General features: G+C 41.7%; 2 protein-coding genes across 5 annotated transcripts in view; both read right to left on the bottom strand.

Annotated features, from left to right (window-relative positions):
* Window positions 1-3,400: 3,400 nt before the first annotated feature.
* tfcp2l1 (transcription factor CP2-like 1) lies at window positions 3,401-16,979 on the bottom strand. Of its 4 annotated transcripts, none has more exons than XM_061237029.1 (15): window positions 16,851-16,979; window positions 15,899-16,047; window positions 14,276-14,349; window positions 10,563-10,668; window positions 10,356-10,462; window positions 9,908-10,060; window positions 9,389-9,499; window positions 8,550-8,647; window positions 8,378-8,429; window positions 7,798-7,924; window positions 7,610-7,700; window positions 7,432-7,496; window positions 6,994-7,136; window positions 5,275-5,326; window positions 3,401-5,032 (listed from the first exon to the last, which is right to left on the bottom strand). In XM_061237029.1, the coding sequence occupies exons 1-15, from the start codon at window positions 16,907-16,909 to the stop codon at window positions 4,995-4,997; spliced, it is 1,425 nt and encodes a 474-aa protein (XP_061093013.1). In that variant the 5' UTR covers window positions 16,910-16,979; the 3' UTR covers window positions 3,401-4,994. The 4 variants fall into 4 exon arrangements, with proteins under 4 accessions (XP_061093013.1, XP_061093014.1, XP_061093016.1 ...); XM_061237030.1 differs by having other exon boundaries at window positions 7,798-7,891; XM_061237032.1 differs by lacking the exons at window positions 14,276-14,349; window positions 16,851-16,979 and having other exon boundaries at window positions 10,563-10,934; window positions 15,899-16,029.
* A 730-nt stretch (window positions 16,980-17,709) lies between these two features.
* Window positions 17,710-24,570, bottom strand: part of clasp1a (cytoplasmic linker associated protein 1a) — a 92,020-nt gene continuing 85,159 nt past the window's right edge. Inside the window, exon 42 of the mRNA XM_061236182.1 lies at window positions 17,710-20,432. Coding sequence (XP_061092166.1) covers window positions 20,346-20,432 — 87 coding nt within the window. The 3' untranslated portion in view covers window positions 17,710-20,345. The remainder of the gene's footprint in view (window positions 20,433-24,570) is intronic.

Here is a 24,570-nt window from a genome sequence, read left to right as displayed (position 1 = left end):
AAGAGAACAAAATAATATATTGGAAAATAATTATTACAAATCAGTAATTCCAGAAAGAATGTTCTTTCACACAACCTGATGAAAGGCCTGGCCCTCTCTCACCTAACCATGCCCCAGTTGAACTGGCTCAGTAATTCCCTCGCTCTCCACTTGATGTGTGGTGTGCATTTTGGCATAAAATGGCTGCCATGCATCACCCATGTGGGGACTATGGTGAGTTTGTATCAAACAATTCAAGATTATGAGATGAATTATTATTTCTGGGTTTGCTGTAGATGTTATGAATATTATTGCTGCTACTACAGCGACTACTACAAGTACCAAAACACAAACACCAACATAGAAAATTGGCCATGGTGTCACACAAAAGCCTAACTGCAGCAGAATGGTGACAGGCATCACTCACTGCAGACGGTGTGAAAGGTGGATCCCCAGCGGGTAGTACAGCCGGGCGCTTTGCCAGGCTCCACCAGCCACAGCCCACAGGGGCCAGGTGAGCTGCAGCTGGCTGGCGGAACCCCAGCTCCCTGGGAGGGCCGAACCGAAGCCACACAGGTCACCTGTCAGAACCTGCCAATTCAGCAGTCTGGGCGTCCACAACCAACCCCACCACATCCCCCTCCCCCCACCCAAGCAAACGGAATTTAATTAGTTAGCAAGTGTACTCACATTAATAAACTGTGCAGGATTTAGCTGCGATACTCTGGTAAGTTTGCCAATAGCGCCCTCTTGTGTCTTTTACCGACTATGACTTAATTGTTTCCTACCGTTTTAAATGATGAATTAACCGAACTGGTTCTACAGAATGAAAACTAATACAGCAAATATTACCGTACACTTTGCTAATCACCAAGCTCCTTCAGCTGCACCAACATAAAGTTTTGCTACGGCTTCTGTGTTGAACGATATGTTTCCTCCTAACGGTGCAACGTTTTGCAACAGGCTTTGAGATGTTTGCTCCAGTTTTGTGGATGTAGCCCGAATCATTAATAACATAGGCCTATGGCTTAAGCCCACTTGCCAAGATAATGTCTTCTCAGACATCAAAGGGGCAAACTGTACAACGTCAGTTAGTCCGTCCACGGTTTGCAACAGGATGTTCAATACGCCACCGTTTTGTTGCGTTTGGTCGGGGCTGAACCAATAGCCTATTGGCTGAATGGGACCCTTTTTTGGGCGCAGGTTTTTTGTTTTAGCCCAACACCTGATTCCACTTGTCTTGATTGAAAACCATAATGAATTAGTCGAATAAGATGTCCTCTTGCTGGGCTAAAACAAAAAAAACCCACCCACACATTTTTTGATTGGATACCCCTCCCTCCTGAAAATTCCAGCTAAACCAGCTGTGATTCTCGCTTGATTTAAGATGTGTTTTCGACACTTCTAACTGGTTGTAGCTGGTCTATGGCTGGTTAAAGCTGATAGACTAAGCTAGTGCCCCAGCTGGTCGACCAGCTAGAAGTGTGGAGAACACAGTTTAAACCATAAAATGGGGTCAAGAAAAATGAATAGATCTGAATTAGCTCGGAACGCTGAAAACCAGGAAATGATGATGCAACAGGGGTTGCTGACGGCTAGTTTAGGCCACAGTAGCCCTTATCGTTTGATTCATTCAGATCCAAGGTCGCCAAGCGGGCTAACTAGAGGACTGAGTGGAAGTTAGCACAATAGCAGCTGACTTGACTTGTCCATTATAGTTTTCCTGAAGCATCTACAGTTTGCATTCAGTTATTCCCAACATGATTCCGTTTACACATTGCAGTAAATTTTACAATTTCGCTTACTATATTGAAGCAGGGATTGTTACAATTACAATCTGGCTAAGCAAGGATTGATGGGTCAATCGCCAGCGTTTTTTGATTGACAACTTCCAACATTAGCATCTCACGTCCTTAAAGCAAAGCCGCCTTGCATTGTTATATTCAGAACTCGAGGATAGAAAACTATTTTGTAACCCATGAGCCACAACATCCTGACATTTTAAAAATTCTAGAACTATCTTTCCATGTAAAATTCTTGGGGGAAAAAAAGGTTTAACCTGCCTTCGACAACAACCCAACAGCTTTGTAAAAATGTTGCAGTCAGAACATTTTTATTAATGTTTAACATTACAGGAACATGCTATGGGAATGCTCCCTTACTTGGCAGAGAACTTGTTGCATTAGAAAACGCAGTTGCTCATAGTCTGTTGAAATTAAGTTTTTTAAAAACGTAGAACTTGATCGCGTTTTGTTAAATCCAAGTTCAATCAAATTGACAAATTAGAAAATACACAAGATGTTGAGAAGAGAAAAAAACTAATAAATAACTAATCCAAGTCCAAATCGCTGCGCACAAATGTAAGAGAAAGCATAACAGCAGGAACTGTTGCTCTGGTTGATACTAGTGTGTATGGAAGGAGTAGATGAATACCGCATCTCTGTTCATCACAACACCTCAACATTGCCATTGAAGTATGTTTGTTCTTCCACCCCCCCGGATCTAACTGAATGTTTCTGTTAGCAAGTCGAGCAGGGAGACGGTGGAATGTAGAGCCCCCCCCCCAACACACACACACTAGAGAAACAAAGTCTAAGAATCCTTACAGTCCACTTTCCGCACATCGTAAAATCTAAAACCCACAGAAAGTGAATTATGCCCTTAAGTGTGTAAATCAGACGGCGATGACATGTCTTTTCACTGTTAGCACATCTAACACCAGCGCCTAAGTGGCAGGTGTGCACCTGCGGGGTCCAGTGTACAGATGAGAGAACTGGGACAGCTGAGACCATGACCACCTGGTGCAGTTACGGAGTGCTACATGGAGAGGATGAACACTTCATCGTCTCCGCAATAAAGGGTGGCTACTTCCACTGTTACCAAGCAACTGTGTGAGCTGACAGAGCATCTGTGTTTGGGAGGGGGTTCTCTGACAAGGCTGTATGTCTCCCCATTTTCTGGTCCGGCCAGCACAAGGCACTCCTCCCTTCTTTGCTCCTGGTTTTCAAATTAGTGTTACTGATTGCTGTAAAATCTTAATTTTACTTCCTGGTTCAATAAATGTGTTTTTAGAAGAAAATACACATAATAGTGGGTTAAATATACCAATGAGAACCGCTTTTAAAGGCAATTCACTGAAATTGTAACAAAAAGATCACAAAAGAATGTTAGTGTCATAAATACATTATTTACAGGGCAGTAAACATATGTGTGAAGGTTTACACAAAAATACTATTTAAAAGTATGAAATAAATGCTAAATGTAAAGGTTTGTATCTGCTTGGAGCCCAATCACGTTGGTATCTTTGCAGCTCAATATCTCAAAACCACTCAGATAGGACCATATAATGATAAGGTCACAACTATTCTTATTATGTGGTGTTGTGTCATCTGGGTACCAGTAGAAGGAACTATTGCTTCACTTGGTGAAGAAACATTTTATTGGATTTTAACAGTGTACATAGAACCAGACTTGATTACAAAGAGAACAGTGAAAATGCTTTATTTTGGTATTATATACACAGTATTATATATTTTGCTACGACAGGAAAGGCTTTTCAAATCCATTTAACAGATTTGAGCAACTCAGAGAGATTCAGCCATTTTACAATCAATGCCTCGGGAGGGAAAGTAACACATATTTGCTGTTAAACAAAAAATAACTTGCAGTAACTATAAACACTGAAAACACAGGGCTGTACTGTATTACAGTAGTTATATCACAGACATAAAATACTAAATAGTAAAAGTTTGTTTTGTAGAGCCTTAACCTAAGAAAATCAAGAATCAGTAGTACAGAGACAACTAAAGAATGCTAAACCAACATCAGCAGTCTTTTCACAAGAGGCATGCATAACACAAAAGGACAAAATACACTTAACATCCATCTTCAGTACTTCTACACACCCCGTCCTTAATCATTACAGATTTTTGTTCATTTGCTTTGAGCTTTCATCTTTCATATCTGAATTTAAAACTGGCAACACATTTCTTGTGATTTCACTGGATTTAAAAACAGGGGCATTAAGAAATTTCAAACAATTAAACATATATAACATGGACACGTATTGTAATGTTACATAAAGTATAAGACTGGACAAATGGTAGAATGGTAGATTTCTGGGGGGGATATTAAAAGAACCAAGCTTTCCATGCAATACATATGAAATGAAACCCTGTTTTTGGAATTATGATGTCCATCTGTAGAGACATAATGCAGCTTCCTGTGTACAGGCATGTGTGAACATGCCATGAATCCAAGTGCACCAACAAATTAATAATGTTTACTAATATAACAACATGCAGACAACAGATCGTCAGGATCATCAAATCGAGCTCTTAAATCTAAATCCAACCCTGGTTTTCTTTTCTCCCAGGTAATTAACTAAAAGAATGATCACTACCAATTGGCCAGCATTTCTTCACAACTGACCCCCAGATAAAGGGAGGGTGGAAAACCAGTAGTTATTGGGCCATGAGATTTGTGATTTGATGATCCCTGGTGTACGGTATGATTCTCAGAATTTAACTTGCGACATTTAAAACCTGAAAGGCTTTTATGACAGGACGGTCATGAGCCTGAAATAAGTTTACATGCAGGAGTATCACAGTAACAGACCATCCAACTTCACAGTGATGAGTTTTGTTGGTTGTCACTAATTGGTTCTACCTCCTGGCTGAAGAATTTGCTAATTAGCAAATCCAGGTCATTGGAACAAAATACTGGGGAGGACTTTTACTTTCTGAACCTGGATTTTACACCTCTGTTGAGTTCAAGTTAAGTGGACTTCAAGGATTTGGATATTAGACTCAACTTTCCAGTGATTATATTCCATTTTTACAATAAAATATTTTTAAATGCACTTTTTTTTGTACAAACAATTACACATGTCATCAAAAGTCAATCAATAACTTAATATAAAAATACAAAAAGCGAATTATTTTTTCGTAAACCGAGTTCCAGATTTCATGGAGAGAAAATATCTCCCATCTTCTCTGTTTAGCTGCTCTTCCTGTTCATATTAGGACAAAACTAAATCCATCACTGTTCTTATCTGCAGATGAAAAGAGAAATACATATTTTAATCATCAAAATTCAAAATAATCAAATTCAAAGCGATTTAAGCAGTCAGGACTTAAAAAGGTAAAATTCTGAAGAGGTGAATTACTGACACATATCACAGTTATCACAGTGAGTTTATCTAAGAGTTTATATCCATACACAGAACATATAATACACATTCTGTAAATCTACATTAGTACAGTAAGGGATTTTTGCATTTAAAAAGACATGTACCTTTCAGTGGGCTTATAACAAAGCACATCTCCTCAGTGAAATTCTGGACCATCTGAAAACAGAATGATCAAAGTTAAACTCAAGTAGACCCACCATATGTAAATACTTTACACTCCTGCTAAGAATTCCAGCTGGTTTAAGGTGGTTTAACCTGTGTTTGACACTTCGAGCTGGTCATAGCTAGCCAGTGGCAGGTCAAAGCTGGTCAGTGGCTGTTCCAAAAAACTGTTCATTTTTGGGGATTTGTCCAGTGTTTTGGCTGTGGCTCCATTGTGTTTCTAAGTGTACCAGGTACCACCACAATAGTCTGTATCCACTCAAAAACAGAAGATATTTTCAGTGAGAAAATATGCTTGTGATAAAAGGGGTAATACCTCAGGGGTTAAACAAGGTTGACCAGGTCTGAAAGAGACCTGCTGAGCTGACTTGACATGGCCTACAATATGCTGGGAGGCTAAAAGGTTAACAGTACATTAAAACTATGAATTATCCCTTCATCACCTATCTATAATGCAGTGTTCCTGTTCCTAGAGGGCCAAGTTAAGATTTGTTGGTTAAACTGTAACAAAGGGCCATCAGTCCACTGGGAACCAGTTACAGTAGAGGTCCTGTCCTGTGATGACATTTGAAGCTAGGGAAACATGTGTGCATGTGTGTGCATGTGTGTGTGTGTGTGTGTGTGTGTGTGTGTGTGTGTGTGTGTGTTTGAGTGTGTGACCTTAAGAGCCACACTGCAACCCCAATCGGATGTCCTAACAAAATTCAGTAAATAATTTACCAGTTCTTGTGCCAGAGACACTAGGATCTTTCAGGGCCAAAATCACATTCATAATTTTACCCCATATGTCAGGATGACAAGCAAGGATGGGACATTCTTCCATAAGTGCTCTACACCATTTTCTTTAGTTGAGTGTATTGAAGTGCAAAATGTGAATAAATAACCTGGTCCCTTAATGAAATCAGCAAAAAAACTGCTTTGACAAAAGACTCTTGTTCAGGAAATGTGTTCCCACGTTCACGCTTGTAGAAGTGGAATAATTAATGAGCCATTTTCCACACCACTGATCATTAAGTGTGGCCACTAGAATGCCGGGACACGTTTCACCGAACAGCAGCATAGGTTAAACACGAGTCTTCTGACCCCCAGCTCTCACTAGAGATCCTAAAGCAAGAGGTCTGGGACCTTAAACATTTCCTCAATGCATGGAAACTTACTGAGTGCACGGTTTGCTTCCGTAAGCACTTAGACCAGAATCACATCTTAGGACTGCATGTTTTAACCCTTTGAAGAGTAGATTTTCACATGTTTTTTACAAAGTTTAAGGCAATGTTCTAGAATTCTATTGCTTTCAATTACCAGGAGTGATTGTTACCTCAGTATTAAGATATTCAGTTAAGAATATAATTGTGATCTTACAAATGAAAAGGTTAAATTAATAATGTATTGAGAACAGACGTGGGTCAAATACGTAATTTTTTTGGATTCCAATACTACGCTTCACTGACCATGTCTGGTGTATTGGAACCTATGAAATACTCTAAAAAAGTGCAAACTGCACCAGACATGATCAATTGAGCACAGAACAATGACATACATATTTGACCCAGGTCTGACTGAGAATGACTCTTGCTGGGATGAGTTTGGAAAGAGCAAAGGCTGAGATGAATAATGGGAGGTGGGAGAGAGAGATATCCCTTGATCCTCAGGGTCTATCTCACCTCGTCAGAGACCACCACGTGGACTCCAGCGCGGCTCTGCCTGTAGACCTGGCTGATTTGTTTGGGGGAGATTCTGTACAGGTTGGCGATCTTCTCCGTCAGCTCTTGGGTAGTGAGGTCCTCCAGGTAGATGGCGTGGTACACTGCAGTAATGAGTTAGTCAGGCGATAGTGGGGCAGAGGGGGTACCTGCCTGGTCTTTTGAACTTGAGTCTTTCTGAATTCATATGTCCATATCGGCCCCAACCTCAACCTAATCAACAGATGCTAGAGCCACAGCGTGTTCTGTTGAACTTCTTTGGTTGTCATTTTGGTTGTGGCTAAGGTTTATGGTACCAATATAATCCATGCCGTGACATCAATTTTTTCACTTAACCACAATTTGCATTGCTGCAGTTGTATGGTTTCGGCTGATAAATCGGCAGGTTTGGTAACCTACCGTCCCCTCCCGCTGGCTTGGGCTGCTGCTGACTGACGTAGACTGTGAGCCGTGGCTGTATGCACCTGAGTGAGACCAACACACCTGTCAGAGACACACTTATAATACACTCCAGTGAGCAGTTATTCTGCCTCACTTCTGTGAGAAGAGTGGCATAAGCAGGAAATAAACGACAGACCTCCCTTTGGTGGCATTGTAGAGGCGAATCCCATCAGCCGGCCCACATATTTGAATGAAGTCTTCTTTGGACATCTTCAGGAGGTCAGCACCTTAGACACCCAAAACAGTGAGTTAGTAAAACATAGGGTTTTATGCCCAAATAAAGCTAAATTTTCTCATCTTTATTCAGCTTGGTCCTGCAGCTACCTGAGAATCTGGAGAACAGCCGGCAGAAAGGGGAGAACCTGTGGCGATGCAGCCAGAGCTGGGTGTCCTGGGGGCTGCAGGATGGGAGGAGGTGCTGCAAAAAGCAGGCCATAGTGAAAACCATCGACTGCAGAAAAAATATGGACCAAGTGACTGTGATGCTACCCATTCACTTTCCATAGGCTTGAAACCACGCACCACGTAAGTTTTGAAGCCCAGGAAGTCAAGTTTACCGGCACCGCAATATTGTACACTTGGAGTCTGCACATTAGGGAAGCCAAGTGCAGCTCCTCCACTAAGCATATTGCTCTATTGTCCCAATGACACAATAACTTAAAATCAAAACATGGGGAGGCATTAGACAAAGGAAAAAACACAGATTGTGACAACATTTTCTTATGGGGAAAAACTTCATGTTTTTACCGCAATTGTACCATTGACTTTACATTGAAAACGGGTCTGAATGACCTATACTGGAGCCGAAGGCAGTGGGACTAGTGACCACCATCTCTCATGGTCCCTCAAAAACAGAATCATTGCAAACAAATGTCTGAAAGAGCACTTTTAACCCCATACTTACATCAGAGCAGCTGGGCAGGAACAGCTCTCCCTGCTGGTTTGGAGAGCAGTTTCTGCAATCACATGGGACAGGACAGAGAATGAAATTGGTTTAACACTCAGCGGAGCAATACAATGGTTTCCATGGGAGCGTAAAGTGGGGGGCAGTGACGTGTGTGTGAAGGGGGGCATACCCTTCGGTGATGGTGTAGGGGGGCGGGGAGGTGTGGTTGGCAGGGGACGGAGTGCTGGTGGTGCTACTGACACTGGGAACGTCAGGCCAGGGAGAACACTGTGGAGAGAAGAGAGGGAGAGAGAAAGAGAGAGGTAAATCAGTCACCAATTGGAGAATGTCCTCTGTTGTCATACGCAAAGACCCACACACACTCATGCTCTTGTTCTCTCATACACACACACACACACACCTACCTATTAACCTAGCTGCAGCAGTATGCAATTAAAGGTCATAACCTTTACTGTAACTAGTTGCCAGTAGAGTGACTGCTCTTAGTTACTATTTAACCAACTTATGTCAGCTTGACTCTCGAAGAACAGAAACACCCCAAAACAAGATGGCACAAAGACAAAGCAAACTGGTTACAGCTGCACCGCGAGGACGGTCGCTGACCAAAATATCTTACCAACTAACCCAGAATAAACAGTGACAGGGACACAGAGGGGTCACAGCAGGCATGTGCAGAGGGGGTGGCTCCGAGCGACCAAGCACCTGCCCAAAATACCCAATCTGCCACTTTCTTTCATTTCATAAAAAAAGAATATTTGTATTATTGTTGCTGTCATTTCCATTCATTCAATTTGGAAAGATATATTCTGTGCAAAAACTGGGTGTCATAAAACAGTTTTTTTAGGTTTGCATGCTCTTTTCTTACTTTGAGTACCTGCCCTTCAAAAGGTCATGGATCACAGTTCATCCAAATTTGAGAATTAGGGCACAATGAGGTAGACTCCCTTCCCTCACTGTGACCAGTGACCTACAGTGAGAGACGCTGTCTTACTGAGAATCCCGTTTTACCTCGGTCAGCACTGTGCTTTCATATGAAGGCTGATATTTCTCCCGATCCTGAAGGGTCCGTTTCTCAATCTTCTCCCTGTCAGTTTTCAGTTTCCTATCAGCACCTTTGGGCTTCATGAGGACAGAAACACCATTAGTGATTCACACATTCACAGAACATACATTTATACATTCACACAGTCACAGGGCACAGATTCATACAGTACATTCACACATTCACAGGGAACACATTCATACAGTACATTCACATATTCACAGGGAACACATTCATATAGTTCATTCACAAATTCACATGATGCAGAATTGACATATTCATACAGTTACATATACACAGAACACAATTCATACATTCAGGGGACACCCAGACAGGCCAAATCTGTCAGTTACCAACAGAAATCCTCTGCTTCAGAAACAGAACAGAAGGTGGGCAGAAAAAAACCATTAACTAAAATGAATTAATTGTAAATAAGATATTCTTAGCATGCCATCATCGGCGGTTATGAACTCAGACACCTTTACCTTGAAGACTTTGACCTGGCAGCTGGAAGAGTGCAGGTGATCCAGGTATTCTCCATCGTCGTTCTGAGTGAAGGTGTCGATCTGAATGCGGAAGGGGACCCCTTTCTCCCCTCCGTGCTTTCGGGGGGTGAACTCTGTGCTGATGCAGTGGACCTGCAGCACAGGAGGGGGCTGGTGAGTCTCCAACCCTCCCTCCCTCTCGCTGCTGCTATTCGGGGCCTGAAGCCTCTTCATCGTGCTGCCAGAACCACAGAGCCACCGGTTTGGTCAACACAATGGAGCCGAATCGGGTGGTTCGGGTTGGTTGAGAGCAAACGTTGCAGACACAGCAGCTCTGCAGTACTGTATCAGGGCTCTGCAAACCCTGCTGTGAAAGAAAGCGGCAAATTCCTAATAGGCATAAGGGCCCCGATCGGAACATTCCAGAAAGGCGTTTGGGTGAGCGTACCTGTATGAACACCGAGCTGTTCTTCATGGGATCCCAGAGGAACTCAATGGTGTTGAGTTGTTGTGGGTGTGCTCGCGACTCCAACATTCCCACAGAGAGGGGGATATCTGCGCAAATGCCCATCGATAATTCATTTATTTATTGTCCATTAAAAACTGATTTGTGTCGTTGATAATGCAACACAGAAGATGGCGGCGGGTTGCTAACCGATATCCAGGAGCCTGTCGCCCGGCCGGCTCCAGCGCCAGCCCTCCAGCTGCTCGTGCTCGGTGTACTGCAGCCGCCGGTCGTGAAACAGCACTCGCACAATGCTCTGGAAACAAGCAGGGCAACGCATCACCGGCGGGCACCGCACCCACCGGACGCACTCCACAGCTGTCCGGCCGCACACGCCAACGCCACTCCGTGCCGTGGACAGCTTTCCCAGAAGCCCTCAGCCTCCCCGCCACATGACCGCACACAACCGCCGCCCAACAGCGGGCTGACAGCTCAAAGTGTGCGTCAGTTGACTCCCATTGTAGTATCTGAAGACTCATAGGGTTCGCACTCGGAATAATGGCCACGGATTCCTAAGTGACACTGGTGAAGGGGGAAATGGATGCCATACTTTAGGGGCTGTTGGGCTCTCGGTTGGGTTTCAGCAGTGCTTACACTATATCAGCCGCAGCCACTGTATGAAATATCTAGCATCTGCTAATCTCTATCCATTTAATCTATAATAATAAAATTTGTTATTTAGCTGAAGCTTTTATCCAAAGCGATTTAGCTGATTAGACTAAGCAGGGGACAATCCCTCCTGGAGCAATGTGGGCTTAAGGGCCTTGCTCAAGGGCCCAACAACTGCATGGATCTTATCATGGCTACATTAAGGCTCTAATCTCCTGGTTTTAAGAGTGTTAAGTTACTTATTTTAAAGGAAAGGAAATGTAGAGTTGGACAGAACATTTTGGTTGGAGAGAATAAGCACATACAGAGAAAGTGAACTAACCACATTTCTGGGCCTGGGTTCTGAAGGCCCAAAGTGAGCCGTTGCATCACTGCATTACATGCATTACACATTGAGCATAAAGGAACCCTCTTAGAATATTCATACACCTACAATGCAGTCCGTAAATATTTGGACCGTGACACATTATTTGTTGTTTTTGTTCTATACTCCAAACAGTGAAATAAAACAATAAAACTAAAGTTAAAGTGCAGAATTAATGCTTTATTTGGATAAACCATGTTGGAAATACAGCCTCTTTTATATCTATTTTAGGGGACCAATAGTAATTGGACAAATTCACACAAACCGAAATAAAGTCATCATATTCAATATTTTGTAGCAAATCATTTTTTGCTTCAGTCTACAACCCATAGATATCAGATGCTGGGCATCTTACGTGGTGATGGTCTACCAGGCCTGTCCTGCAACCCTCTTCAGCTCCTGCTTGTCAGTCAAGAACATCCTACATTTTGGCCCAAAAAACTCATTGGTTGCTTTGGATAATTGTCTTGCTGCATGATGAACTGTTGTCCAATCAGTTTTTATGCATTTGTTTTGATCTGAGCAGACAAGATGTTCATGTATACTTCATTCATCCTGCAGCTGCTGCTATCAATGAACACAACTGAACCAGCAACTGTGTCAGCCATACATGCCCAAACTATAACACCCCAACTAGCATGATTTGGTTCTTGGGCAATTCCTCTTGGCCTCCACACTTTACTCTAGTACAGCTTCATCTTTGTCTCATCTGTCCACAACACTTTGTTCCAGAACATGATTTTAATGAATGTTTTTGCGAACTGTAACTGGCCATAGAACTGGCCATTCTAATCTTAAGGCTTGCCTTCAGGGGTTTGCATCTTGTGGTGAACCCTCTGAGGTTATGCTGGCATAGTCTTCTCTTGATGGTTGTCTATGCATCTATGCATACACCCTGGAGTGTTGATCTGTTGAACAATTACAAGGGGATTTTTCTTCACCATTCAAAGGATTCTTCTCTCATCCACGACACTGGTCTTCCGTGGTCGTTTGCTATTTTGCTGAGCTCACCGATGCGTTCTTCCTTCTTAACAATGTACCAAATAGTTGATTGAAATACTAAAATTTTTGGCTATGTCTCGGATTGATTTACTCTGATTCTTTTTTTTTTCCCAGCCTTGTTACTTTATTGGCATTGAGTCAACAATCGATCTTTTGCTAGCTCTTTTATGCATGAACTAATTATGAAACACAACACACCTATCCAGGAAACATTTGCAGCCAATTGTCCAATTACTTTTGGTCCCCTAAAATTGGGGGAACTATGTATAGCAATGGCTAGAATTCCTACACTGTTCACTCAATATGGATGCAAACCCTCAAATTTAAGCTAAAAGTCTGCACTTTAACCACATAATGATAGTTTTATTCCATACTATTTCTTTGCTGGAGTACAGAGTGAAAACAACAAAAAATGTGTCACTGTCCAAATACTTACAGACTGCACTGTACATTTAATCAAAAGGAATCAGTGGTCATTTTTTCAAGTGTTTACATATGAAGACTTCATATGAATCAGACATATGAAGAAGATGCTGGGGCTAAATCTTCACATTTCCCACTTTTATCAACCAAATTAACACTTTAAGCAGATGAAAGCCTTTTTATCAACCCTTAATTTTACACATTAATGGTGTCCTTTAACGATAGCTATCAATATCACGATACTATGCTGTTCAGTTTCTGAAAATTACAGATTAATTTCCTATGAAACAAAACTTACTGCAATTTAAAACAATTACAATATTAGTAACCTGTAAAAAGAAATGTTTCCCAGGCTAGAGCATTCATGTTCACGCATGACTGTCCCTGCCTTCAAGACCATGAAATATCCTAATTTGTTTGCAAAGATGGCAACTACTGCATTCTAGTGTCATTAGATCGACTGACTGCACATCACAGGAGAGGCTAATGTCTTCACAGCCTAGCGACAGAGAATTCACCAGCTGCTGCAATAGCTCTGAAATAAGCTTCACTTCAATTAACCAGCTAACTGTGCACTAATCAACCATAGAATTCTACATTAAATGGGTTGGGAGTTCAGTTTATGATGCAAAACGACTCGACAAAAAAGAAATGATGATTTATAACCTGGTGATTAGCAAGCAGTTAGCAATTCCACCCATGGCAAAGAAACATCCCTTCTGGACACCCAGATCTTAATAATCAATAACTTATTAATCTGAAAATTAGAAGCCTGCAGTTCTTAAACTGCATAATGCAACATTTACCTATCATGTTAAATGTGCATGTATTGGCACTGTGTACATGGGCTCCTTTTAGTTCACAAACATGGATTCATTCATAAAACATTATCATCTTAAAATTCAACACTTGTATTTTTTAATAAAGATAGTATGTTAGGGACTTCAAGGCATCTAGTGTTGTTCATCTGAAAAGGTCATTGCAGAAATGTTCTTTCTATAAGAATACTTTCCTATGGAAAACCAAACGGACCGAATAAGAGAACAACCCTGCATTCTTGGTCATATTTGTAGTAGCTAAACTCAAGATGTTTTATGTTTTATGAAGAGGCCATTTTAAAGTAGTTCTCAACATACGGTAGCGTAGGAGATCAAAATCATAAAATCGACTTCCACAATTATTTCACAATTTCAGAGAAAGAAAAGTAACTTGAGAATATGTGTTGTTTTGGTATGCAGTAATGTGGAATGTGTATGATGCTATGCATGTGCTAAATGACATTAGACATTGGTTGATAGTACCAAAGTTTCCCACAGTGGTACCCATGACCTGAAGCTGAAAGCAGTGTTGAGGTTCACCTGTGTGTTGACAAACCAGGAAAAAACACACATACAGTAAGCAGACAGAGGTAAAAGGAAGTCACATTAAAGAGTTAAAAAATACATACACGGTACCTTAAACCTACCTTCACACATTTGCTGCTTATATCTGTATACTCCACTAGTTTTCTGTTAAGCATACGGATTTCGTAGGACTGACCTACATTTTAAGAAATTAAAACAAACCTGATTAAAATTGAAAAACGAAAATTCATTCAATCAGAAAAAGTAGGTCAGTTGGAAGGTGAAACTGAAGTATATTCTTAATGAATTCAGGCAAAAGTACACCTCTTCCAATGGCAAGAGTTCTTGCACTTCATGACATTAATATTGAAATGCTAGTAAACTGGGAGTTCGAAAAACTGCATTTATTATTGGAATATTAAATCAACATTTTGACATCGATACAAATGATATTTCCAACTGATATTGTGTTTTGTTGTACTTTGAAAATAAATTATACCAAAAGCACTAACCAAATTCCCACAAAAAGAATTACATTTTACATTAATTGAAGCCATTTCTGTGGGTAAAATATGTTTCGTGTATTTTAAAAAAATGTCCCAGAAGACAAGTCAAAATATCATAGGACACGACAAGTTCACAGCAGGATTTAAGACTATGGGCCACTTTCACTGACACAGATTAAGACCTAGTCCTAGAGAATACATTTTCAATGAAGATTCTCCATACAGTCCAGGACTAACCTTAATCTGTGTCCATGAACCTGGCCCTTTACGTGATGGAAAAGAGCAGTTTTATGGGTTATACCTGCATTGGCTCATTTGGAACACACTGTGAAAAGTGTAGTTGTACACAGTATTCCTAGTGTCTGCAATTATCTCTCTCACATGCACATGCACACACACACACACACACACACACACACACACACACACACACACACACACACACACACACACACACTGAATATGACAAAACTGGAAGGGAAAATCTCCAAGTAAAACATGCTGCCACTGAAATATAGCATTTGGCATGAGCTATTCCTGTTTCTGTTGCTTTGCTTTAGAGTGCAGTTTCCTTGTAAACACCTTTGAATAAAAGGTGTGAAAAAAGAATAAATTGTACATGTACAAGGAATAGGCAGCTTTCTACTAGGAGGGCCAGTAGAAATGTGGACAGAATGGAGGTTTAGAGAAAAATATAAAAAAAGAAATATTGTAACTGAAGGGCATTTATTCTGAGGGGTTTAAAGTGCACACAGCATGTCTGTTCTAGTGCATTAGTTTGTACATTGGGAGATTCTACGTGAGCAAGTATAACGGGGGAGTGGCTTAATCCAACATCTCTTAAATTCTATTCTTCAGAATACCGGTGTAAACAGTACAGTTCGGGACATAAGGCATGTATGATTTTATGAGAGAAAAGGTAGGCTTAGTAGGAGAAGATGAAATTAAAATATTGACAAACATTTGAAACAAGTATAAATAAATTCTTGAATATCTCTCAGCCATGCTTTAAATGCTTACGGATCACCCCACACATTTAATTTGTGTAAAAGTTGCCTATTGTAGGCTCTAGCTGATTTAGATTCACTTTGCTGGGTGTGATAAAATACACAACATTTATTGTAGAAATGCAAATGTATGAAATGTTCTGTCCTTCTATATGTAACTAGTGGGGTCAAAAGCACACTGTACAATTAAAAAAAACTGTCTTTCAGCAAAAATGGAAGAAGTTAACTGTACCTTGGTTTAGATAAGTCAGGGTCTCTTCGTGCGTTTTTACCGCAGGGGACGTGGCTGCACATAAAATATACTGAAAAGGTGGTATTTTGGCGTCATTCCCTGCTGAGGGTTGTGTGTCTTCATGCTTGAAGAAAGGTGCCAGCGCGTCGCTAAAGGGAAATTAGCAGTAGACAACACTCAGATGGAAAGTATGCTTTTTCACTTTGAATACAGTGGAGATGTAGTTAATGAACTTTAACAACTTTTCTACAAACGTGCCAATTAACTCGAAGGTGACAAATTCGTTCGACTAAAATTCCAATTTCAGTTCTTTGAATTTGGCGAGTTATTGCACGTCTTCATATCTGGTCTAGCTGCTGCAATGCTGCAAACTTAGACATCTGAATGTTGAAGGAAACTTATCTGATTCAACATCCACTATAGTCCTAAAATTAGGTCTAATATTTAAATTAAATCTAGCCTAAATCAAATACAAAACAAATGATCAATTAACTGGAGAAACGCAATTTCTCTATTAATTCAATTACCGTGAAAAACAATAGTCTCATACAATATGATTTGCAAACGATTATTAAATATGAATTTTAATTTCGGTCTGACCGACTGATTTTGAAATTATCCTTTTTAAATGATCGGTTCAGGATGCATTACCATTCCAAATTAGGGGATCCATTTAAGTTTCTTAAGTAGGTTAGCTAACAAGCACTCAAGCATGTTGTAAATAAAGATTTTTAATTTAAGCAATGAGCACAATCACTAGTGACATTCATGAAATCTTATTCGCCAGTTTAATTGATAGGAAGCACATTTCAAGCTGGTACGGCTGGTATGGTCCTTTTTTAGAGAAGTTAATACAAAACCATAGACAACGTTGTACAGTGGCGCTATCAATCCTTACAAACAAAACCAATGACAATGTAATATATAATGATCCGTTATAATATCAACCTACCGGAGACTGGGTGGTGAGTGTTGGTGGTAATTTTCAGGTTGCGAGTGCCAAAACAGCATGTTTTCCAGTTCGCCGTCTGTACAGTATCCAAGCAGAGAAAACGGAGCCGGAGATGTCTCACTTCCAACAGGTAACTGGAGCTTTGCGGATTCTCGCGACTCCTTGCTTTTATTACCACACTGACGTCATACCATTAGCGTACCTGAGGTGACCTTTCGAAATTGGACCGATGCCCAGTAGCCTATTACCAGTAGCGCGTTACCCGTTGCTTTAATATTAACGTAGCTTTTTAATAGTCCCCCTCCCTCCTACATTCCTTCTAATACACACTCCTGACCTCAGTCTTGGATTTATTTCCTTTTCTTTTGATAGGATAGGTATTACTAGTAAAACACACGTGGCGTTTGCTCCAAGTAACTTGCGGCCTTTGTCCGGTCATATCACGATCACGTCACTTCTGTAAGAGTAATTTTTCCCCCCCGAATGTCACACCAGAGGGGCACCTGAGCAGCTCAAATCGCAAGGACTTACCCTGGTTAAATACATGTTAAAAAAGAGCTAAACAACAAGGAGCCTACACGAAACAAAAAGCCGTCTGCTAATTATCATCCTTGCAACGAAGGTACAGTAGGCTACATCCATAAACGACGGTTTGTTTTGCTAACACATTGTTCAAAGCACGGGAAAGCCGAGATATCCGTAACATGAGTGTCGCTCAGTTAATATTTTACACCGCTGGTATCAGCACACTTGTGGTAAAAGCAATTCAGATTCATACTGTATAATTAATTGAACCAATCCGCTCTAATTAATGTATCAATTCAAAGGGAGATAAAGTAACACAAATGAGACAAAAGGCGAGCTTTAAAGTCGGTTTATTTCTAGAGCAAACTGAAGTTTATATTTTCGCAAATTCTATCACATGAGGGTGTTAACAAAAAAGGGTAGTCTGTACAGTTGTCATAATACACACAAAATAAAACAAAAAATATAAATACAGATATGGATATTACATGACAAAAGCAAAAAGAAAAAGATAAACAGAACATGCGCAGATAACGATTTGCTAGGATACGATTTCTAATGGGCGATGCGTCAGCGCAGTAATATGAACAGTAAACCACTTTTGTCATCTTCTACAAAACACTGGCTTTCCCCTTACAGCAATTAGACAGATAATTATTTGCAACGGTTCGAGGGTTCCATATGACAAAATTGCAAATTACTTGTACATGGTCTTAAGCGGTTTAGTAAGCCATTTAAAAAGTACTGCCAAACAGAGCCAAGGCACGCGCACAGTGTACTTTCTTGAAAAGCCACATGCCTCAATGCGCTGCACTACAGAAGAACTAAGGTACTTCATACGTCTGTTCTGTAAAGGCAGCAGGCCGCAGCCCGTGGAACCATGGATATTTGGAGATTTTGGTCAACCCATTGAGCTCAGTTACATTTAGACTCATTTGCTCCACAGGCTGAAATTAATACTGTATGTACAGGTTAAGTGGGCTGCAAAAAGTGGCCAGGGTGCTTGCTGTTAAATCAGAATCAAGTAGCAGCGAAAAGAAGTGTAGCTGAAACATGCAGGCTAACTGCTAACGTGCAAAACATGAGGTCGTAGTGACCCCTTTTTTGCTTTCTAATAAGTCTGCGAAGCGGCGAAAATAATGTACAAATTTGTGGTTCTCATTAATAATTTTCTTTCTTCAACTGCAAGAGTTATGACTATACAGTGGGGTAGGTGACAACAAATTTGGAATTATAAACAGAGGTTCCTTCCTTTGATTTTATTCCGGCATTTTAAATGCATTAAACTAAATGCACTAAATGCGTCTTCACATTAGAGGAGAAAAGGCTGTATTTAACAGTCCATATAGCGAAAGAGTACTTTGAAAAAGAAAGTAAGGCCTGGTAGTGTCTTAAGTGTCAAATATGTACCAGTAACATTCATAGTAATCAGGAATCTGGTATGGAATTACACTTGAAATGCCATATTATTAGACAAACCCAGTCGATTGTGAAGCTAAAAAGATTAAATTGATTAGATTAAATATTGCAGATTTGGAATTTACAGTGCTTTGACTTATCAGCACATCCAATAAATGGAGATTTCTCTTCTCTCCAAAAATCAGTGTTCTTGCAATAGGCAGGCTTACTCATAAGCATTTCTTTGCCATAGTAGGTCTACGTGAACAATCTCATTCACTGGCACTTTATATTTAAACATTTTGTCTCAAGGTATTTACCAGTTATAAACATTTTACATTTCCGATTGTCAAGGTTTTTCCAGGAAAAAAGGATGACCTCTGATTGATCTTTTTCCTCACTTGTTTGTCTTCACATTGTGGTCTAACTTGACATTCTAAGTTTACTAAAGTGATCAATAACTTACACAAAATAAAGAGAACACTGATAAGGACATCACCACATACAAGTAGCTTTGTCATCCTTTCCTTAAGCTAAGCAATATGCCAGCAAGTCAGTCTGCTAATACTTTTCATTTAATGAGGTCCCTACAAAACATTCTGATTTGTTTCACTAGATTTGTTACTAAAATAATAAAAGACAACATTTCTCTGGCTTCATCTGGCCTTCATAGTGATTGACAAAAGTAAAATATAAAACAGAAGAAACTGCTATGCAAATTTGACTAAATACAGGGGGTGACAGCATGGTCCTTAGACACTGGTTAAATAAAGAGTCCCATAAAATGGAAATAAAATATCCTAATTTTAATACTACAATTTTTGGTTATTATTGTACCCAAACCTCAATGTTAAATTTTACCCCTGTTACAATTCTTTCATGTAATCACTGGGCCAGCCAAATGATCGTCAATCACAAACCGAAATTCAAATGAACGATTAAACCTAAAACAAGTCTACCACTTTACAAAGGTATCTGAAATGCAGGCTCTTTTGAGTTTAGTGTTTTCCCAAGAACAACAATTTTGCGGAATGCTGCGAACTTTACTTTTTTAAGCACTGTTTTCTTTAGCCTTTTTCATTTTAAGGGCAGCTGCTGAAGATTTCGCTTCAAAGCACCCGGAGTACGCCTTGCCCTCCACCTGCTTACTCATTTTCACACAACTACTTTTCACTCTTGGCTAAATAAACTGACCGCAGTTCAAAAAAAATATACCAGATGCAGGAGGCTGAATTATGGAGTGACACTCCTCTGTTTCCCGAAGACTGAAAAAGAGGAGCAACAATAACGACCAAAAAAAAAACCTGTAGAAAGCATTCACCACTGCCTCAGGCCTCCATACATTCATCATTCTATAAAACAACAGGGGAGGGGTGGGGGGCGGGATACAGTGTGGAATAAAAGGCTAAGTTCACATGAGAATGAAAATGGGATAAACGGAAAACACTGATTGCAACAAGCAAAATGTTCCCCTTGAGCGGGTCTGCGGGGGAGCACGTGGAACGGAGAGGTCTTTAAGAGGCACAGCTGTTTTACGCGGCCGGCTGCAGGGTGCCGCGTGTTCGACCCCCGCTAGCTGTGCGTGGACACGTCCGAGGAGCTGCTGCTGTTGCTGTTGGTCGTCTGGGCCCTCTTGATGTACAAATTCAACAGCTTCATCTGCAGGAAACAGTGAGGCCACACCGACATTAGCGCATTCCCAAAAGGGCAACAATGGGGACAATACGTACATCCATATCTAGTCACAAAAAAAGGTGCCGATATCTATAAACAATCAAATACTAGCTATTTCCCAGGGGCATAATTGTCTGAGCGAATCAAATGACAAGTGGATGCAGGTGCAGAAGAGGGACATGTCAGCAGTCACGGTTTCCATAGGTATTTGCAGGTCAGAACCAAAGCATTGTGTCCCAGGAACACTACAGCCTGGCAGGGGACGGGGACATGTTGGCTGCTGCCCAAGCTTATGTGGCTATTTTAAATATTAACAACTAGATACTACAGCACAGAACAAACAACGATAGGATAGAGTTTGGATTCATTTTCTCGTATCACTACTTGGAATCGCCATTGGTTAGATGCTAAACAAACATTGCAAAATATCACTCTTTGAAGCTCCTAATGTTCTTTAAAATTCTGATAATGAAAGGGCTTAATCTGAAGGTGAATGCCCTGAGGCAGGGCATCCACCTTAGATATACCATAGATATTGACCTGAACCGTAATCGCACCATCCACCATGGACATCCATAGATATTCACCTGAACCGTAATCGCACCATCCACCATGGACATCCATAGATATTCACCTGAACCGTAATCGCACCATCCACCATAAACATAGCAAAGATCTTCACCTGAACTGTAATCACACCATCCACCATGGACATACCGTAGGTCAGGCCCAAAAAGGCATCAGTGACCATGCAGCACTGCAACAAGCCAGGAAACAGGACACACTCACTTTAGAATTAATTCCTCCATGATGATTTTTCCAAATGCATCTACAGTATATCCAGGACTTAATCTGCATATGTGCATCCTTACTAATAGTCATAGTAAGTGCATTAAAAAAAAGAACGTTTTTATTTATTTATTTAGGGTATGGGATATGGGGAGGGGTAGGGTAAATCAGGAGGTTGGACTAAGGTACAGTCTGAAAAGGTGCGTTTTCAGTCTTAGTTGAAATATAGGGCAGGATTCTGCCATTCTGACAGTAGTTGGCAGGTTAGTCCACCATTGATGAACCAGAACTGATCACAGGCGTGAACATCGAGCAGCATGAACTCCTGGTTCTCGAAATGAGCGGACCACAAGGTGACCAGAGCCGGCAGACCAGACTGGTCTTGCTGGGGTGTAAAGGCCCGGACACACCAAACCGACGGTCGGCCGCGGAGCACCGACAAAGATCGCCTCGCGTCGATACGCGTCGTTAATGTTGGCTGTGCCGAACACACCGCAACGACGGTCCGCCGACGGCCGAGTTGCACGTACGTTCTGCGCCTGTGTGAGAGGTAATAACTCTCCACACCAGCAGGTGGCGGTAGTCTGTATTTGTCTTTCAAAAAATGGAAACCGGAAGACCGGGGAATGCGTTTGCATTACGTTGGACCTAGAAGCAGCCATTGTCTCGCTCACAACAAACAGTTTGCTGCAATTTCCTTGTTCTCTCGCTATTTAGTAATACTAATCGAAAATTATGTCTGGTAGTGATAGTAACTTTGGAATGGCTTGCTTTCGTCGCTTCCGTTTCTGTTCTCGTGCACTGATTCGCTAGCTGGACAGCCAATCAGAGAGCTCTCTCTCATCGACAGCTCCGGGGGCTCCGACGCCGATTCAACATGTTGAATCGGCGTGGGAGCCCTCGAAAACACGCCGATGGAGTGTCGGCGTGCGGGACACACCGGAAAGACTCGGCCGACAGGGCGCCACCGATGTCCGACGGCCGACCGTCGGTTTGGTGTGTCCGGGCCTTAAGGTGCAGGTTACAGTCTGGACCTTAGCAGCCTGAAATGCCAACACTAGCACATGTGTGGCGATGAAAATGGCCACACATTATGGCCACATCTTCCCATAGCCGGGCAACACACAGCCTGTTGAACCCTTGGAGGGGCTGCTAGCCATAACCTTCACCCACACAGGCATGATCTGGATCTATGGAGAATCAAGCTGAAGACATCCATGGAGACTCGAGCTGGAGACATCCATGGAGAATCAAGACCTCACTTTGGACCTCTGGGTGGCTCAGGCTGCAAGGACCCTGAGACTGGGTGTGATAATAATAGCGGCACCTGCAGACGCACAAAATGCTAATACGTTGACCTAGTTCTCCTGGAGCGACATGCGCAGTGAGTGACTGGGGGTACATCTGCAGTGTGCAGACATATCACCTCTCCGGAAGGTCCGGGAGTCTCCCAGAATTTGTCAAGTGCTCCCTGATACCCAAGAGTGGGCTTAAGGCTCATCAGAAATGTGCCCCACAGGCAGAAGGGAAGTTTAGAAATCCATATTATCCTGTCGCAAATTGATGGACAGTCACAAATTAAGGAATCAAAAAGTACAGGGGTTTTCATTCCTTCACTTAGAGACAAATTCAGAGCAACCTGGGAACTGTGGCCAATCAATCACAATCTTCAATCAATTTGAGTGTACTACAGCAGCACTAGTGGCATTTCTGCAGCTCTGGTCTAGTGCTCTTGTGTACACTGTAGTTCAGGAGCTGTGCGGTGTGGTGTTGCACCAAGGTGGGAACACGGTTATCATTCCGCTCTTGTCCAACACAAAGTTAGGCATTCCACAGATGCGAGACAGTAGAGGCCTAAATCATTTAGTTAATAGTAAACTTAACAGCTACTTCCCATCAGCTCCACAGTCACGTTTTGACAGAATCGCAAGCTACCGATAAACCAAAAAACCAACATGCCTGGAACCGGGGGAATGTGCTTTCAGGCTGAATCCTGCTAGCCTCGCTGCTATGCTATTGCTGATCATGTTCCCTGGCATCTGACGGACCGCACTTGTAATCCATTGCACGGGAGGCCGCCGTGAAAAGCGACAGCAGGAACTGGTGTTTTCTGCTCCATGTTTCTCAATGTGCATCCGGTCAATGTGTAACGGGCTGGCACCAGCTGCCGAGGGCCGACAGCAGGGTGACAGCGGGGTTACGGCTTGCCTGCCTGCCATCACATTACGCAACCCAAGGCCGAGCCCTCGGGCGGGGAGCACGAACCACAGCGCTGACTCGCCCGCCAGTCAGAACCAGAGGCGGAAAGCCTAAACATGTAGGTCAGGTCCATAAGAATTTGGACAGTGACACAATCTTTTGAATTTTGCCGCTGTATACCACAATGGATTTGAAACAAGTGTAGACTATCAGCTTTAATTCAAGGGATTTAACAAAAATATTGCATTAACCATTTAGGAATTACAGCCATTTTTGTCCATAGTCCGTCCATTTTCAGAGGCTCAAAAGTAATTGGACAAACTAACATTTTTAATACTTGGATGGAAATCCTTTGCAGTCAATGACTGCCTTGCTTTCACAGTATGTTTTTGGTCATTATCCATCGGTACTATGAAAAGCTGTCCTATCAATTTTGCAGCATTTGGCTGAATCTGAGCAGACAGTATAGCCCAATACACAGAATTCATCCTGCTACTTTTATCAGCAGTCACATCATTAATAAACACCAGTGACCCAGTTCCACTGGCAGCCAAACATGCCCAAACCATAACACCCGGTCTGACAGATGATGTCTGAAGCTTCAGATCATGAGCCCCTCCTTTACTTCTCCATACTCTTATCTTCCCATCATTCTGGTACAAGTGCATCTTGGTTTCATTTGTCCAAAGAACCTTGTTCCAGAACTTGGCAGGCTTTTTAAGATGTTGTCTGGCAAAGTTTAATCCGGCCTTCTGTTCTTTGCACCTTGTGGTAAACCCTCTGTATTCATGAAGGCGTTTCTTGATTGCAGACTTTGACAATGACACACCAACCTCCTCAAGAATGTTCTTGAGTTGGCTAGATGTTGTGAAGGGGTTTTTCTTCACCAGGGAAAGAATTATTTGGTTCAATCTAACCATCTTTAAGTGTTCCGTGGTCTTCCAGGCCTTTTGGTGTTGCTGAGCCCGCCAGTGCAGTGCTTTTTAAGAATGTACCAAATTGTTGATTTGACCACTGCTATCTGTCTGATAGGTTTGCTTTGTTTTTTTTTCAGCCTAATGATGGCCTCCTTCACTTGCATCTACACGTATCTGGACTGCATATTGAGAGTTCTCATGAAGATACCAAATGCCAA

This window comes from Conger conger, chromosome 3 (genome assembly GCF_963514075.1).
Source record: "Conger conger chromosome 3, fConCon1.1, whole genome shotgun sequence".
Lineage (NCBI taxonomy): Eukaryota > Metazoa > Chordata > Actinopteri > Anguilliformes > Congridae > Conger > Conger conger.
This window is presented reverse-complemented; position numbering and strand designations above follow the sequence as displayed.